Source organism: Acipenser ruthenus, chromosome 51 (assembly GCF_902713425.1).
Source record: "Acipenser ruthenus chromosome 51, fAciRut3.2 maternal haplotype, whole genome shotgun sequence".
Taxonomy (NCBI): Eukaryota; Metazoa; Chordata; class Actinopteri; order Acipenseriformes; family Acipenseridae; genus Acipenser; species Acipenser ruthenus.
Window position 1 is genome coordinate 6,915,807 of NC_081239.1, and position 16,954 is coordinate 6,932,760.

The 16,954-nt window shown below is 42.8% G+C and overlaps 1 protein-coding gene across 1 annotated transcript in view; it reads right to left on the minus strand.

The window, feature by feature from the left end:
- LOC117965860 (E3 ubiquitin-protein ligase TRIM39-like) overlaps positions 1 to 14,692 on the minus strand; it is a 38,906-nt gene extending 24,214 nt beyond the window's left edge. The window contains exons 1-4 of the mRNA XM_059015735.1: positions 14,589 to 14,692; positions 14,095 to 14,149; positions 9,759 to 9,889; positions 8,354 to 8,383 (exon numbers count right to left, since the gene is read on the minus strand). Coding sequence (XP_058871718.1) covers positions 8,354 to 8,383; positions 9,759 to 9,889; positions 14,095 to 14,125 — 192 coding nt within the window. The 5' untranslated portion in view covers positions 14,126 to 14,149; positions 14,589 to 14,692. The remainder of the gene's footprint in view (positions 1 to 8,353; positions 8,384 to 9,758; positions 9,890 to 14,094; positions 14,150 to 14,588) is intronic.
- Between the last annotated feature and the right edge of the window lie 2,262 nt (positions 14,693 to 16,954).

The window sequence follows — 16,954 nt, forward strand, 5'->3', positions numbered from 1 at the left end:
AGGACTTTGTTTTAAATTTAGATTTTGCATTCACTATCCCTTCACAAAAATAAAAATGGATGCAGCAACTGTCTTGCCACCTTTTAGGAGAGTTGCGCACAGAGTTGCAGCGCTGGGGCCCAGCTGTACATCCATTGGGGCCACAAGTGTTGCAGTTACCACCTTTGCCTTCCCCAGCTTTGGAAGCCAGGAGATCCCAGCCAGTGCAGAGAGAGGGCCGGTACTCTCCAGGTCCCAGGAATACTGACCAGTTCATTGATGGCTGTCCAGTCTGCCACCGCTGCCAGCAGCCTGGTCATGTGGAACGAAGGTGCAGGAATGGGAGCAACCGGAGTTCCAGAGGCCGGCTTTAAACTAAAATCTCCTGCTATCGTGGGCCAGATGGCGGGTAACACTAGTTTTGGGCCTGATAAGATCCTTAATATGTTGGGTGATCGACCAATGGTGGAAGTAGAAATGGAAGGGGTAAAAATACCTTGTTTGATAGACACTGGTTCCCAAGTAACTATGATTAGAGAGAGTGAATTTGTGCAACACTTTGGCCAACATTGAGCGCGGCTACAAGATGCCAATTCATGGTTGACCCTCCGTGCTGCCAATGGTTTAATTATCCCTTACCTTGCTTATGTCCACTTACAGATCTCCGTTGGGGGAGTTCAGATGCCACAGTGTGGAGTAATTGTGGTGGAAGATCATTGCTTGTCAAAGACACCCGGGTTATTGGGTATGAACATTATCCGTGACTGTTGGAAAGCACTGTTTCAGGGGAGTCAGGTCAAGAATAATTCTCCAGATACTGACACTTATAATTGTGAGGCCTGGAACCAAGCAGTGACCCTCTGTGAACGAAAAGCTCGCTTTGCTAATCTTGAAGGCCGAGTTGGGTATGTCCGCGCCTTCAATAAATATCCTCTGAAAATACCAGGCAGAAGTGAGGTAGTAGTGTATGGCAGGGCTAGAACTGGTCTGAGCGGTCAGAATTACGAAGGTATCATAGAGCCTCTTCAAGAACAAGAGACAGTGTGTGTAGCCCGAACTGTCGCCATTGTAAATCATGGTAAAGTACCGGTGTGCATATGTAATCCTGGAAACGCCCCCGTATATCTAAGGAAATATCAAAAGCTGGGGGAAGCATTTGTTGTACAGCCTGGAAGTGTTTTTGCTGAGAATGATGTGAAGGTTGTTTCTGCGGGGGAGAGGGTGGTCGAAGTGTCTTTACAACAGGTCCCCCTGGAACACGATGCGGGCCCGGCCATGCCAACGCAGGTGGATTTGACTGGAGTAGACCTGACATCTGATCAGCATACCCAACTAGAAGAGCTGTTGGAACGTCATCAGGCAGTCTTCTCCAGAGAGGAGGGGGACTATGGGTGTACCAGAGCTGTTAGACACCAAATTGACACTAATAATGCGGCACCTGTATGGGAGCGATACAGGCAAATACCACCTAATATGTATTTAGAAGTAACAGCATTGCTAGAGGGAATGTTGGACGAGGGAGTGGTTCGAAAAAGTTATCGTCCATGGGCAGCGCCTATTCTTGTTAGAAAAGTGGACCCTAAAGTGGACCCTAAAGACCGGGAGAAAACTGCTTTTACTATGCCAATGGGGTTATACGAATTTGAACGGATGCCATTCGGATTATGTAATGCTCCTGCAACCTTTCAACGTTTAATGGAATGTTGCCTGGGTGATTGGCGTACCGAGTGCTTGTTGATTTATTTGGATGACATTATTGTTTATTCAGCAGATTTTATTACCCATTTAACAGATCTGGACTTTGTGTTTTCTAGGCTGGCCCAATTTGGACTAAAACTAAAACCTGAAAAATGCTCCTTGCTGAGAACACAGGTTAAGTACTTGGGACATATAGTGTCGACCGAGGGTGTTGCTCCAGATCCAGAGAAGATCAGAGCTGTCTGTGATTGTCACAAAGACGGCCGGAGTGGGTGGCGTCAGACCAGATGCAGGAAATACACAGACAGAGATTTGGGGTTTTGGTTAAGCTGAGCGCGTGACCGCGCTCAGCATTTAATAACAGAACAGAAAATAAAAGGTTGGAACAGACAAAAACACGGGACACGGCACTTGCGCCAAATAAAATAGACAAACAAAACGTACTAAACACTTAAACAGACAGACGAACAAACACGGTGAGTGAAAACACTATTTACGTTCTTACTTTGTTACTGGGCTTTATTGGATATTACAGACGGTTTGTACAAGGTTTTGCTAAAGTAGCAGCACCACTTCATGGGCTCCTAGTGGGTGCATCTACAAAACCAAAAGGACAGCGGTTGCAAGAATGGACGGAGGATTGCGAGACTGCTTTCCAAAGATTGAAAGAGGTGCAAACCACTACTCCTGTGTTGGCCTTTGCTGATTTTAACCTTCCTTTTCTTCTCTACACAGATGCAAGTAACTGGGGCTTAGGTGCAGTTCTGTCCAAGAAACAAGAGGGTCAAGAATGAGTTACTGCATACGCAAGTCGGAGCCTGCACCCAGCTGAAAAGAACGATGTGAACTATAGTTCGTTCAAGTTAGAGCTTCTTGCACTTAAATGGGAAATTACAGAGAAATTTAGTGAATATTTGATGGGGTCAAAGTTCACGGTGTACATTGACAATAACCCGCTTGTTCATTTGCAGACTGCCAAACTGGGAGGAGTGGAGCAACGCTGGGCAGCTCGTCTGGCTAGCTATAACTTTGACAAAGTATAGGCCAGGAAGAATTAATAGTAATGCAGATGCTTTGTCACGGATTCCAGTGGGTCTGGAAGATCTAAAGGACCGTGAAGAGGTGGAAGTTCCTGCATTTTATTCTGTTTCTATTACAGATGTCCAGACGTGTTGTACCCATGGGAGAGGCTCGTTGAGAAGTTGGGAGGAGAGAGTACCCATAGAGGAAGCCGATGTGAATAAAGTTGGAACTTCTACTCTCCCAGCCTGGACGATGGACCAGTGGAGTATTGAATAAGGTGAGGATCCTGTTTTACGTCGGGTGCTTTATTTTGTACGAAGGGGGAGCCCGCATGATGCCCAAGAGCGCCAACAAGAAGAAAGGCCTGTCCTAGAGGTGTTGCGCCAGTGGGGCCAGTTGAAAGTGAAGGAAGGTGTGCTTTGGAGAGAGGTGAGAGAATTGGGTGACCAAGAGCTGAGAAACCAATTGTTGCTACCCTCCCACCAAAAGCAAGCGGTCTGGGAATGGTATTATGACCGTGCAGGGCATTTTGGCGTTGATAAGACGCTTTCCTTAATCCGCAGCCATTTTTATTGGGTTCGTCTGGCCACAGATGTGCAGAACTGGTGTGCTCAATGCCCTTGCTGCTTTTTGAGAAAAGCTCCAGAACATTCGACAAAAGCCCCCTTGGTTTGCATTAAGACCTCTGCTCCTTTGGAATTGGTAGCCATGGACTTTCTAAAATTAGACTGTTCTATTGGTGGATATCAGAATGTCTTGGTCATCACTGATCACTTTACTAAATTCGCTTGGGCTATCCCTACGAGGCATCAAACTGCAGTGGTTACCGCCCAAGCATTGTGGAAATATTTAATTCAACCTTTTGGAGCCCCCCAGCGTTTTCATTCTGACCAGGGAGCAAATTTTGAGTCTGCAGTAGTTGTACAGTATAAAGAAAAGCCATACCACTCCTTATCATCCTGCTGGTAATGGCAGTTGTGAACGTTTTAATCGTACTGTGAACTGGTATAGCCCACGTAAGTATGAGATGTGCAAGTAGTGCCTGTTTTGGTGCAGAAGAACGTGACAGAGACCCAGGTCCAAGGAGATTTCTGTTTTAATGATTTTTCTTTTCCTCTTATATTCCACAAATGAACACACAGAAGTTCCAATTATCAGTTATCAAGACAAATAATAACCAAACTCAAATAAACACAGTCCAGGACTTTCTTTGTGGAGCGAGACCCTCAGGTAAGTAATGGCTTGTTGTATCCAAGTTTCTTTGGTGTTGGCTTGGTATTGTGGTTTCTTTCTCTTTTCCAGGTTGTCGCGGACATCCACCAGATGGCGCTGTGGAATTGTGATAGTCCCCGTCCTACTCACAGGTTTGTACTCCCGACGGCCCCGGAGGTCTGTTTGCGGTAGAGTGCGGCCCCAACACCGGCCAACCTTTCGTAAAGGTAAGTAATAACACTGCTGTGTAGAATAGAATTAATACAGGTGATAAACAGTGAGCAATGAGCGTTCTCTAACTCTTGCCTCTCTTTTGTTGCAGGTTCCACTGTTCCCCGGACATACAATAAAGTTGTGTTTCGTTTAAATCACCCTTTCTGTGTCCCTGCGTATTTTTACACCGTTCAACACTTCCAGCCAGACACAGTTCTCCTGGGTTAATCACTTGCCCAGTTCGTGGGCTTTTGATACAGTCTTTAAGCACTCTGTTTGAATACACACCAGTCCCGTACTTCAGTAGCTCCCAGCATATCAATGGTAAAACACAGCGTACTCACTCTACAGCAATCCGTGTTCTCTGTGTTGCTCCGATGCAGGGAAGCCTGTAGTCTGCCGTGTTGTTTTCAAGGTAAAACCACCGTGCACTGTCCCGCTGTAGAAACAATGGTTGTCTCCGACTGGTGACAATGGTAGTCCGAAAGGTTGCTTCAATGTAATGCCCCACTACGCTGTACCATTTTAGAAACAAGTGCTAAAATTGTATTCCTCTGGGTTACCACTGGTTAATGTCCCAATCTCGCTCCCAATGCAGCTGCCCACTTTCGTCTTGGTTAGGTACTCTCCCTTCCCACGGCTCGTGTGTGCACCTGTTCTCACTCTCCTCTCTAGCTGATTCCCGCAGCTTTTTAAAGCTACCGCTGTTACCCGTCATGCAAGGTGTGTGTGCCCCGTTGTTGGGAATTGTAGTTCCTGGTCGTTCTGTGTCTCTAACCCCTTTGACACTCTTAATCTCACATGTACATTGTTAAATCTATTAGGCACCTTAGAGGGGGAAAAGAAACAACGTTGGCCAGAATATATTGGAATTGGTACATATGTAAAATAACACTATTCATGCTTCCACCAACTATACCCCATTCTATCTGATGTTTGGTCGTCATGCCCGCTTACCCATGGACCTGCTGTTGGGGATCTTGCAACCAGTGGCACCCTGTTCCTATGAGGGATGGGTGCAACAACATCAACAGAAGTTGAGGTATGCCCATGAAAAAGCGGGGAAGCAGATGTCTGAAGCTGTGCAGAAGCAGAAGAGGGGGTATGACAAGACTGCCCAAGAAGCCCCATTGATGGTTGGAGAGTTCTAGCACGAAGGCAGGGAACGAAGCGCCGGGGTAAGTTGGCTGATTTTTGGGATGATATCTCTTATGTAATTGTGGGCCAACCTAACCCTAACAATCCCATATATATACTGAAGCCAGAACAAGGTACAGGTCCAGAAAAAGTCTTACACCGAAACCATCTCCGCTCATGTCCTCTCCCTCTTAGGCCTAATCCAGTAGTGGCCCAGGGCCCATCTAACCCTGAACCTGTAGGTTTTAATCTGTCTTGGATAGGATTTGTTCCCTCTGCAGGTCTCTTGGTAAGACAGGAGGTACAAGACAGACCAGGCATAGAGGAGGTGGTTGCTGTTCCAGAAGTAAGAGTAGAAGATTCCCAACTGGAGCCGCGAAGATCAGATCGGACCACTAGGGGAGTACCCCCCAGGCGATATATGGAATAGATAGTAGGGGGCGTGAAAGTCTCAATTTGTAGCCAATGGGACTTGGCTAATTAAGCGGGGAAGAGATGTAGAACCTATTTAATGTAAATGCACGCTATGCCTTTAAGAACACAAGTGCCAATTGAGAACATACCGGCAGCTTGTTAATTGTCTCCCCTTTGTACCAAACATATTTAAACCAAATCAACCATTATTCGAACAGAGTTTTTTGTGTGAACGGAGTGTAGAGGCAACAGGAGACGCTAGGATTATTGGGTGGTGTTGTCGTGAGTGTTTGAAAACTCGCTTCCATGTGATTGCATTGAGACGTTCTCTCTGTTTTTGCCGGTTGTGTTATTGGTGATCTTGAGATCTACAGCTGAAGCATTCTGTAGAGATTAGTACAAAATTCAAATTATTACTAACAACTCTAGCCTCCACGCTCCGTATTGGGGAAGGTGTATTGTGTTTGTGCTTTTGTTTATCTTTTAACTATTGTTATGGTTGTTGCAACCACAATGATGTGTGTGTTTTACTAGTAATTTTAAGGCGATTGTTGTTTGTGCATTTGATTACCAGACCACAGGTAGTCATGATAGTCTACAGTCTAAAGTACCAGAGCTTGATAGCAGTTAATTACTTTACTAGAAGTGCACTTTATGTATTTTGCTTTGTGTTGTTATTTCCCTGTTGGGACGAGTTGTATTTGAGACTCGTTTTGCTGTTTCTTTCTTTATTTTTTCACTTGAATGTATGGATTGTGTTAAGCACTATTTTCGATATTGATTTTTGTTTTGCCGTGTTATCACACTGTTACTAAGGGCTGGCCCTTTTAATTGTAATTTGACTATTGTTGCGATATGTAGCTATTGCTGTGACATTGTGATTACTGCTGTTTGAAATCATTTTTATACATTAATATCATTGCTGCTATATTAAAACCATATTCTACATTGCATTTATTGCTGCTAACTCTAGACAATTGCTGCTACATTTTAAATTGTTTTTAACTGGAATTGCCTTTGTGTTAATACACTTTGTATACATTTACTTGGCTTCTGGGTTCTGTGTTTGGGAAGTGATGCTGCTATTAAACTAAACTAAGTCCTTGCCCAATAGAAAAACTTAATTAGGATTTTCCTTTTCTCCCTATTAATATTTTGGGAGTGGCGTAGCGGCTACAATTTAAGTGTATTCCTTCAGTGACAGATGTTAATATCGGTTACATTCATATTACTAAAATAGATTCATATATAAAACTACTGTAGTGTGGCATGGCTAATACAAGTTGTCCATTCAGTCAAACTAGGAAAGGGCTAACACAGATGGGTTAGTGAAAACCCCTGTATAAAGGCATAGGTGATTACAGAAGGCTGCAGCATTGCTGGTGTGCAGGGAAAGCAGAGACACATGGGACTCGGATTGATCCAGAAGGCTGCAGCATTGCTGGTGTGCAGGGAAAGCAGAGACACATGGGACTCAGATTGATCCAGAAGGCTGCAGCATTGCTGGTGTGCAGGGAAAGCAGAGACACATGGGACTCAGATTGATACAGAAGGCTGCAGCATTGCTGGTGTGCAGGGAAAGCAGAGACACATGGGACTCAGGTTTATCCAGAAGGCTGCAGCATTGCTGGTGGTGAGTAGCGAGTGTGTTCTATTTTATTGCTTGGTTTGAGAACTTGTTTATATATTTATGAGTATGTTTTGGTTTAAAGTGCAGGGAAGCAGAAACACACGGGACTTCTGGATATATTGCTGTGCTCGTGGGGGTGAGTAGATTAGCTCATTCTTGTTCTTGTGTTGTTTATTAAATCACAGACTCACCATTGTTTATTTTCTCTTAGTGCTCATTTTAATCATACGGTATTATACGTGGAGAAGTGTTGTGCACACAGAGTAGCTACCTTGTGCTTGGATTAGGTTACGGTATTATCTGAGGATACTTGATTCTGTTTCATTACTTTTTAAACATTAAGCTGCTGAGTTTTAGCTACATTGTAGAATGCTTGTTTTCTACAAGGTTTTATATATTTGAAAGGAGAAAGAGCAGTACAATAAATCTGCATGTATGTGAACAAGGTGGTCAGTTCTTTACATCCATTATGTTCCTTGTTTTTCAGTTTTTTATTAGATTTGTCATGGTTTTAATTTACGATAGCAATTTTATTTTGTGTGTCAATTAGTTTGAATTGATTTGATATTCACTTTGCTTGTTTTGTATTTGACATGTTGCACTGAGTCTTGATTAGATTTTATTAGAAGTGGTCTTTACTTTTAAAGATTCACACTACATACAAAAAGAAACAGTTACAATTGTATCCAACTTGTTGCATAACTTGATGAATGATGCTATAAAAAGAATAATTTCAAACACTATAAAAACCTTTGTCTTTCTAAATAAATCATTGGTTTTACTTATATATGTCTTTGGTGTTTTCCTTCTGGTACTGAAATTACACATAAAGGGTGACCTATGGTACAGTAGGTTAATAACAGCATGAATATCCTTTAAAGAAGAAACTCTTAATTGATGATATACATCATGACACTTAACTACATCCACCCTTCTCATCTCTCTCTCTTTCCCAATTCTCTTTCACTCACAATCTCCCCTTTTCTTTCCCCCTGTCTTATTCATCCATCATTTAACAATACCCCCCCCCCCCCCCCCATTCTCTACCTTGAAAACTCTCCTCAGCAAACCAGGAATCTGCAAAAGAAAAGTTCTTTCATTGAGTTACTATAATATGAAAACAAGTGCATACAGTTCATTAAAAGTCTGATTTTAACATTCACCTGGGACCAGACTATTATCAATCATAAAATGAGTTTCATGGGGAGCTGTAATCTGGTTCAGCATCGAATGGGCATTTAACTCTATTGTACGCAGAAAAATACAATTTAGATAGAAATTCACAGAACAGCATTCTGGTTTAGTTTTACTTTGTTCCAGAGATCTCAAACAGCTGCTCCTGACCTCACACAGCTGCTCCTCATCTCACACAGCTGCTCCTCACCTCACACAGCTGCTCCTCATCTCACACAGCTGCTCCTCATCTAACACAGCTGCTCCTCACCTCACACAGCTGCTCCTCACCTCACACAGCTGCTCCTCATTTCACACAGCTGCTCCTGACCTCACACAGCTGCTCCTCATCTCACACAGCTGCTCCTGACCTCACACAGCTGCTCCTGACCTCACACAGCTGCCCCTGACCTCACACAGCTGCTCCTCATCTCACACAGAATACACACCTAGAATACTGTGGACAGCTCTGGTCCCCTTATCATAAAAAAGACATTGAGGCATTGGAGAGAGTACAGAGGAGAGCAACACGATTAATTCCAGGACTGAAGGGTATGTCATATGAAGATAGACTGAAAGAGCTGAATCTATATAGCCTAGAAAGGAGAGCCAGAGGCGACTTAATAGAGGTATTTAAAATGGTCAAGGGGTTTAACAAAGTAACTGCTGAGAATATTTTTCACAGATCACAGAGAACAGAACCAGGGACCACAGGTGGAAGCTGAAGAAGAGCATATTCAGAACCGACGGGAGAAGGAGCTTTTTCACAGAAAGGGTGGTGAACCATTGGAACAGGCTGCTGGACAGAGTTGTTGAAGCAGAGACTATCGGATCCTTCAAGAACAGACTGGATGCTGTCATGAACAATACTGTATAACCCTCTTTGTGACCACAATAAGACCTTTAGTCTGTCTAGCCACGGATTCCCAGAGGTTTCATTTCCCCTGCTAACGTGGTTCGTTTTTTTTTTTTTTGTTTTTCCTCTTCTGAGCGCTAACGAACCACACTGGCACCAAAGTGACCGAGCATAGGTGTGCCAAATGGCCTTTTCTCGTTCTTGAATTTCTTATGTTCGTATGATTTCACTGTCTAAACTTAAATGCCTGGTAAACACTTTATGAATACAGCCCTAAGCTTTCTCTGAAACAGCAGTCTGCCCGTGTCTGAATACAAATGATATGTGGATTCTTGCGTGTATTGTGGATTTTAAAATGTTTAAATCATAGACTTTTTTACCATGGAAAACTAGAATCTTTTCTAATGATCAGTGTCACCATACCTTAGGGTTGCTGAGATTAGGTCTATTCCAACTCATGGACTTGGCATCACGTGCAGGGATAATACTCTTATAGTCACGGCCGAAACTTCCAAAACTCTGAGAAACACTGAGGATTCCTGATGCACCTGTAACTGTGGAGACAGAGAGGGAGTGAGGGACTGAGGATTCCTGATGCAGCTGTAACTGTGGAGACAGAGAGGGAGTGAGGGACTGAGGATTCCTGATGCACCTGTAACTGTGGAGACAGAGAGGGAGTGAGGGACTGAGGATTCCTGATGCACCTGTAACTGTGGAGACAGAGAGGTAGTGAGGGACTGAGGATTCCTGATGCACCTGTAACTGTGGAGACAGAGAGGGAGTGAGGGAGTGAGGATTCCTGATGCACCTGAAACTGTGGAGACAGAGAGGGAGTGAGAGACTGAGGATTCCTGATGCACCTGTAACTGTGGAGACAGAGAGGGAGCGAGGAGTGAGGATTCCTGATGCACCTGTAACTGTGGAGACAGAGAGGGAGTGAGGGACTGAGGATTCCTGATGCACCTGTAACTGTGGAGACAGTGAGGGAGTGAGAGACTGAGGATTCCAGATGCACCTGTAACTGTGGAGACAGAGAGGGAGTGAGGGACTGAGGATTCCTGATGCACCTGTAACTGTGGAGACAGAGAGGGAGTGAGGGACTGAGGATTCCTGATGCACCTGTAACTGTGGAGACAGAGAGGGTATGATAGAGGAGAGAAAGGGAGGGGCTGTCAGAGAGAGAACAGAGAAAGGGAGGGAGGGATTGTCAGAGATAGAAAAGAGAAAGGGAGGGAGTGAGGGATTGTCAGAGAGAGAAGAGAGATGCAGTGATGTAGGTAGAGACAGTGTAACATTCATATTAGAAACAGGGCTGTATTCATCAGGCATGTTCATTTCTCAGGTGCTTGTGAAATATTGAGCTGTGCTTAAAACAAGTGGTTATTTTCCATCACATATTCATGAAGCATGTTGATCTCTACATGCATCCAGATCTGCTCTTCATTTTAGATGCAGATAATCAAGATAGAATGTGTTAAACAAGGGCAGGGCTTGTTTGAGTCTTCATCTTCAGCTCTTTAGGAGGTCAAACAAATACTTAGTGATAACTTTATTATAGTTTAAATAAGCACTTCAAATGTAATATTATATCAATAACTTTTAAAACTTAATAGCATAAACTTAAGTCTAAGAATGACTTAAATTCAACAACAAACAAACAAAAAAAAAACATGACCAAATATTTTAAATATTCCACTTAGTACATTAATATGGACGATTCTCTATCAATCACACATTGTATATGACACAGGCTGGGGACACAGTGGGGATTATAGTGACTCTTGTTATTCAATGTTGCTATTTGACAGGGCAGAGGTCCCTCGGGTTGATTGTTCACTGAGGACGTGCTCGTAGCCAGCGGTGTGCCCGCTCCCCTGAAGCAGCAGGTTCATATCCCCTGTCTGATACGCGCTTTCAAATATAGGTTTAAATAGAAAGGAATAGTAGAGTGTTGCATCATTAACTATCTAGAACATGGCATCACAAGCACAGTAATACATTTCAATAGAAACAAGTATATATGTATATAAAACTGGAATTGAACTTCTTTAGATAATGCATAGAAACTGAGTTGATTTATATTTGAATCCCTTCAGATTGCAGGTTTGTGGAGTTCAGAATTGTAAATATCAGTGTTACTGTCGTGTGTTCATATTGCAGGTTTGTGGAGTTCAGAATTGTAAATATCAGTGTTACTGTCATGCGTTTCAGATTGCAGGTTTGTGGAGTTCAGAATTGTAAATATCAGTGTTACTGTCGTGCATTTCAGATTGCAGGTTTGTGGAGTTCAGAATTGTAAATATCAGTGTTACTGTCGTGTGTTTCAGATTGCAGGTTTGTGGAGTTCAGAATTGTAAATATCAGTGTTACTGTCGTGTGTTTCAGATTGCAGGTTTGTGGAGTTCAGAATTGTAAATATCAGTGTTACTGTCGTGTGTTTCAGATTGCAGGTTTGTGGAGTTCAGAATTGTAAATATCAGTGTTACTGTCGTGTGTTTCAGATTGCAGGTTTGTGGAGTTCAGAATTGTAAATATCAGTGTTACTGTCGTGCGTTTCAGATTGCAGGTTTGTGGAGTTCAGAATTGTAAATATCAGTGTTACTGTCGTGTGTTTCAGATTGCAGGTTTGTGGAGTTCAGAATTGTAAATATCAGTGTTACTGTCGTGTGTTTCAGATTGCAGGTTTGTGGAGTTCAGAATTGTAAATATCAGTGTTACTGTCGTGTGTTTCAGATTGCAGGTTTGTGGAGTTCAGAATTGTAAATATCAGTGTTACTGTCGTGTGTTTCAGATTGCAGGTTTGTGGAGTTCAGAATTGTAAATATCAGTGTTACTGTCGTGTGTTTCAGATTGCAGGTTTGTGGAGTTCAGAATTGTAAATATCAGTGTTACTGTCGTGCGTTTCAGATTGCAGGTTTGTGGAGTTCAGAATTGTAAATATCAGTGTTACTGTCGTGCGTTTCAGATTGCAGGTTTGTGGAGTTCAGAATTTTAAATATCAGTGTTACTGTCGTGTGTTTCAGATTGCAGGTTTGTGGAGTTCAGAATTGTAAATATCAGTGTTACTGTCGTGTGTTTCAGATTGCAGGTTTATGGAGTTCAGAATTGTAAATATCAGTGTTACTGTCATGTGTTTCAGGTAAACTGACCCCAGATCAGTCGCTGTGGAACAATCACTCCAAGCCGATGTATCTGTCTAGATAGTTTCAGCACACATGCCCTGTCAGAATAGTTTAGGGGGTGGAATTACTGTATCAACATTCCTATCAGCTTTAACTCAGAGACCAAACTGCATCATGTATCTGTGAATGAATACTGAACTGTGAAAAGGAGCCAGTGGTTAATATGGTGGTGATGGCTGGTGATGTCCTGATACCTGCTGCACAGGGAGCGTGAATCTACAGCGTGGAGGTTTTACTGTAGTGAAGTGAGAGCCAGTGGTTAATATGGTGGTGATGTCCTGATACCTTCTGCACAAGGAGAGTGAATCTACAGTGTGAAGGTTTTACTGTAGTGAAGTGAGAGCCAGTGGTTAATATGGTGGTGATGTCCTGATACCTGCTGCACAGGGAGAGTGAATCTACAGTGTGAAGGTTTTACTGTAGTGAAGTGAGAGCCAGTGGTTAATATGGTGGTGATGTCCTGATACCTGCTGCACAGGGAGAGTGAATCTACAGTGTGGAGGTTTCACTGTAGTGAAGTGAGAGCCAGTGGTTAATATGGTGGTGATGGCTGGTGATGTCCTGATACCTGCTGCACAGGGAGAGTGAATCTACAGTGTGAAGGTTTTACTGTAGTGAAGTGAGAGCCAGAGGTTAATATGGTGGTGATGGCTGGTGATGTCCTGATACCTGCTGCACAGGGAGAGTGAATCTACAGTGTGGATGTTTTACTGTAGTGAAGTGAGAGCCAGTGGTTAATATGGTGGTGATGTCCTGATACCTGCTGCACAGGGAGAGTGAATCTACAGTGTGGAGGTTTTACTGTAGTGAAGTGAGAGCCAGTGGTTAATATGGTGGTGATGTCCTGATACCTGCTGCACAGGGAGAGTGAATCTACAGTGTGAAGGCAGGAGAAACTAGCTTCTATCACAGTCAAACACAAACCAAAAAACCTACAAAAAAAGGGAACTTGCAAGAAAGTTCTTTTGCTAATCACAAGCAGTGTTGTTTTTTTTTTTTTTTAAGATTTGGATAACTGCAGTGTTCCACAATGGTGTTTATTTTTACACTATAATAGCATTCCTCACTGTCTGTTTAGTGCATTCTCATATGGGAGACCTATACATTTACAATATCAATCAATCAATCTTTATTTTTTATAGTGCCTTTCATAGTGGACCACCATCACAAAGCACTTTACAAGATGCAGTAACAACATGAAAATCCATAATACTTTAAATACAGAGAAATGCATAATACATGATATACAGTTAAAAAAGTAATGTATAATACTTTAAATACAGTGGAAAGTGCATAATACATGAAATAGTAGCAGCAACACAGCAACTAATAGCAGATATCAGGCTTAAAGAGCATAGATAGCAAGAGAGAACAGGTGCGTCTTGAGAGTTGATTTAAAGCGAGCGAAAAAGGGCTTATACGTATACTGAAGTCTAGCAGATAGATGTCTAGTCAGACAGACACTGAAAAGGCCCTTGTATTAAAACATTTGTCTACTGTACTAAGAAGTGTCATTACTTTTAGTCAACTGGTATCATTTATTATTGGATATCAAAATACTTTTCTTTCATTCTTACCTGTTTCCACGTCTGCAGATTTATTTTCCATTTTCTGTACTGATCATCCACACAACTGATTAGACACACAAAGACAGTGATATCAGGAATAATGTCCAGCCAACTGTGCTTATATATAAGAGAAACCTGCAATCCTCATTATAATCGAATGCAGCATAGGAAAGAGAGACACACTGAACACACTGCAGAGCTGTAAACAGTCCTGGTCTCAGGCAGGCCCACACATTGTTTGTAACAGAGTAAGACAATAATACAGTGCATTCAGTTATCCAAGGGCTGCTTTACAGTAAAGGAGGTAAGCAATTCTAACAGAATAAAACTAGCAGAACAATCTCATTAAGGAGAAGTCACATGACTGCTCTCTGTGTTCTTACAATACGGCCTGTGGTTGTTCCCTATTGGGGGAGGTTCAAAAGCAATCCTATGTAAAACATTTTCTTTAGTTAATATCTACGAATTCCCTCAATAAAACAGAACAATGTCTACTTACTTACCCTTAAAAGGTTTTGGGTGGCACACAACTTCTGATATCAGTACAAAAAAACTGCAGTTTTGAAGAGCCTTGTTATTAGGTTTTGTTTTCTTTTTATATAACCTGTGACTAATATAGAAACTGCAAAAGCAAAAGCCTGGCAAATATACTTCCTCCTTTCAGTGCATGTCTCTTAGGGGCTCAGTGGTGCAGACAGACAGATATTCACAAACTTCTCATGCCTTTTACCAGTGGAGGCCAGGTTTCACCCTGCTACCCATAGAAAAATACTACAGTGCTGTCCAGAAACACTATAGTGTCATACAGACCTGAATTAATTACAATTGTAATTGTGTAATTCATATAAAAACACTACAATACTGTCCAAAACACTAGTGTCATATGTAACTTTTTTTTTTATCAACTCAAAAACAGGACACACTTCTCCTTTTTTGCTGGGAAGCAGTCAGCTCTGCTCTGCATTCATTTCTGAGAAGGAAATACGTGTCTGTGGTTAGTGAGAGGAAGTGAAGGCAGGCAGGGTTTAAATTGAGCCTGAATACTGGAATGCAGCCCTGCACCCCCTGTTAAACTGACAAGAGAGAATTCTGAAAAGGGGAGCTGAGCTGCTTGATACCAAACATGCTCTCAATCATCTTTAGATGAGGGGGTCTGCTCTGCAGAGAGACTTGGTTCCAGTGGTAGAGTTCATGCTATCCCAGCTCTGGATTAAAAACCTCCAGTGTTGCCAACCCAGCAGCTTCATGAGCACCAAAATAAAAGTGTAGAAATATAAACTGAACGTTTATTTTAGTATCAGGGCCTTTGCATAATGAGGAAGTTTCAATGTCGGGATGGCCTTTGTTTAACTGTCCCTGCACGTACTTCCCCTCTCCAATGTCAAGATGACTTGTGTCTGTCAGCACAAGCACAGCAGTGATGCTCTTTTCAGGCTCTTCTATCTGGCTCTACCCCTGTTCATTCTTTAACATATATTATTAAATGGGTAGAAACAACTGGCGAAAATAATCGATTCTCCCCAGCCATTAGATATCTGGGGATAAAACAACAGTGCGGAACTTCTTTCTGTGAAGCGGCCTCATCACAGTAAATAAAATCAATACACCAACTGCAACTGTACGCCTGGGTAAACAAAACCACTCGAGTCAGTCAGCATGACAGCAATCCCTGAGATTAACTACAACACCACTCGAGTCAGCATGACAGCAATCCCGGAGATTAACTACAACACCACTCGAGTCAATCAGCATGACAGCAATCCCGGAGATTAACTACAACACCACTCGAGTCAGCATGACAGCAATCCCGGAGATTAACTACAACACCACTCGAGTCAGCATGACAGCAACCCCTGAGATTAACTACAACACCACTGGAGTCAGTCAGCATGACAGCAATCCATGAGATTAGCTACAACACCACTCGAGTCAGTCAGCATGACAGCAATCCCTGAGATTAACTACAACACCACTCGAGTCAGCATGACAGCAATCCCTGAGATTAACTACAACACCACTCGAGTCAGCATGACAGCAATCCCTGAGATTAACTACAACACCACTCGAGTCAGCATGACAGCAATCCCTGAGATTAACTACAACACCACTCGAGTCAGCATGACAGCAATCCCTGAGACTAACTACAACACAACTCGAGCCAGCATGACAGCAATCCCTGAGATTAACTACAACACCACTCGAGTCAGTCAGCATGACAGCAATCCCTGAGATTAACTACAACACCACTCGAGTCAGCATGATAGCAATCCCTGAGATTAACTACAACACCACTCAAATCAGCATGACAGCAATCCCTGAGATTAACTACAACACCACTCGAGTCAGTCAGCATGACAGCAATCCCTGAGATTAACTACAACACCACTCGAGTCAGCATGATAGCAATCCCTGAGATTAACTACAACACCACTCGAGTCAGCATGACAGCAATAACTGAGATTAACTACAACACCACTCGAGTCAGTCAGCATGACAGCAATCCCTGAGATTAACTACAACACCACTCGAGTCAGTCAGCATGACAGCAATCCCTGAGATTAACTACAACACCACTCGAGTCAGCATGATAGCAATCCCTGAGATTAACTACAACACCACTCGAGTCAGCATGACAGCAATCCCTGAGATTAACTACAACACCACTCGAGTCAGTCAGCAAGACAGCAATCCCTGAGATTAACTACAACACCACTCGAGTCACCATGACAGCAATCCCTGAGATTAACTACAACACCACTCGAGTCAGCATGACAGCAATCCCTGAGATTAACTACAACACCACTCGAGTCAGCATGACAGCAATCCCTGAGATTAACTACAAAACCACTCAAATCAGCATGACAGCAAT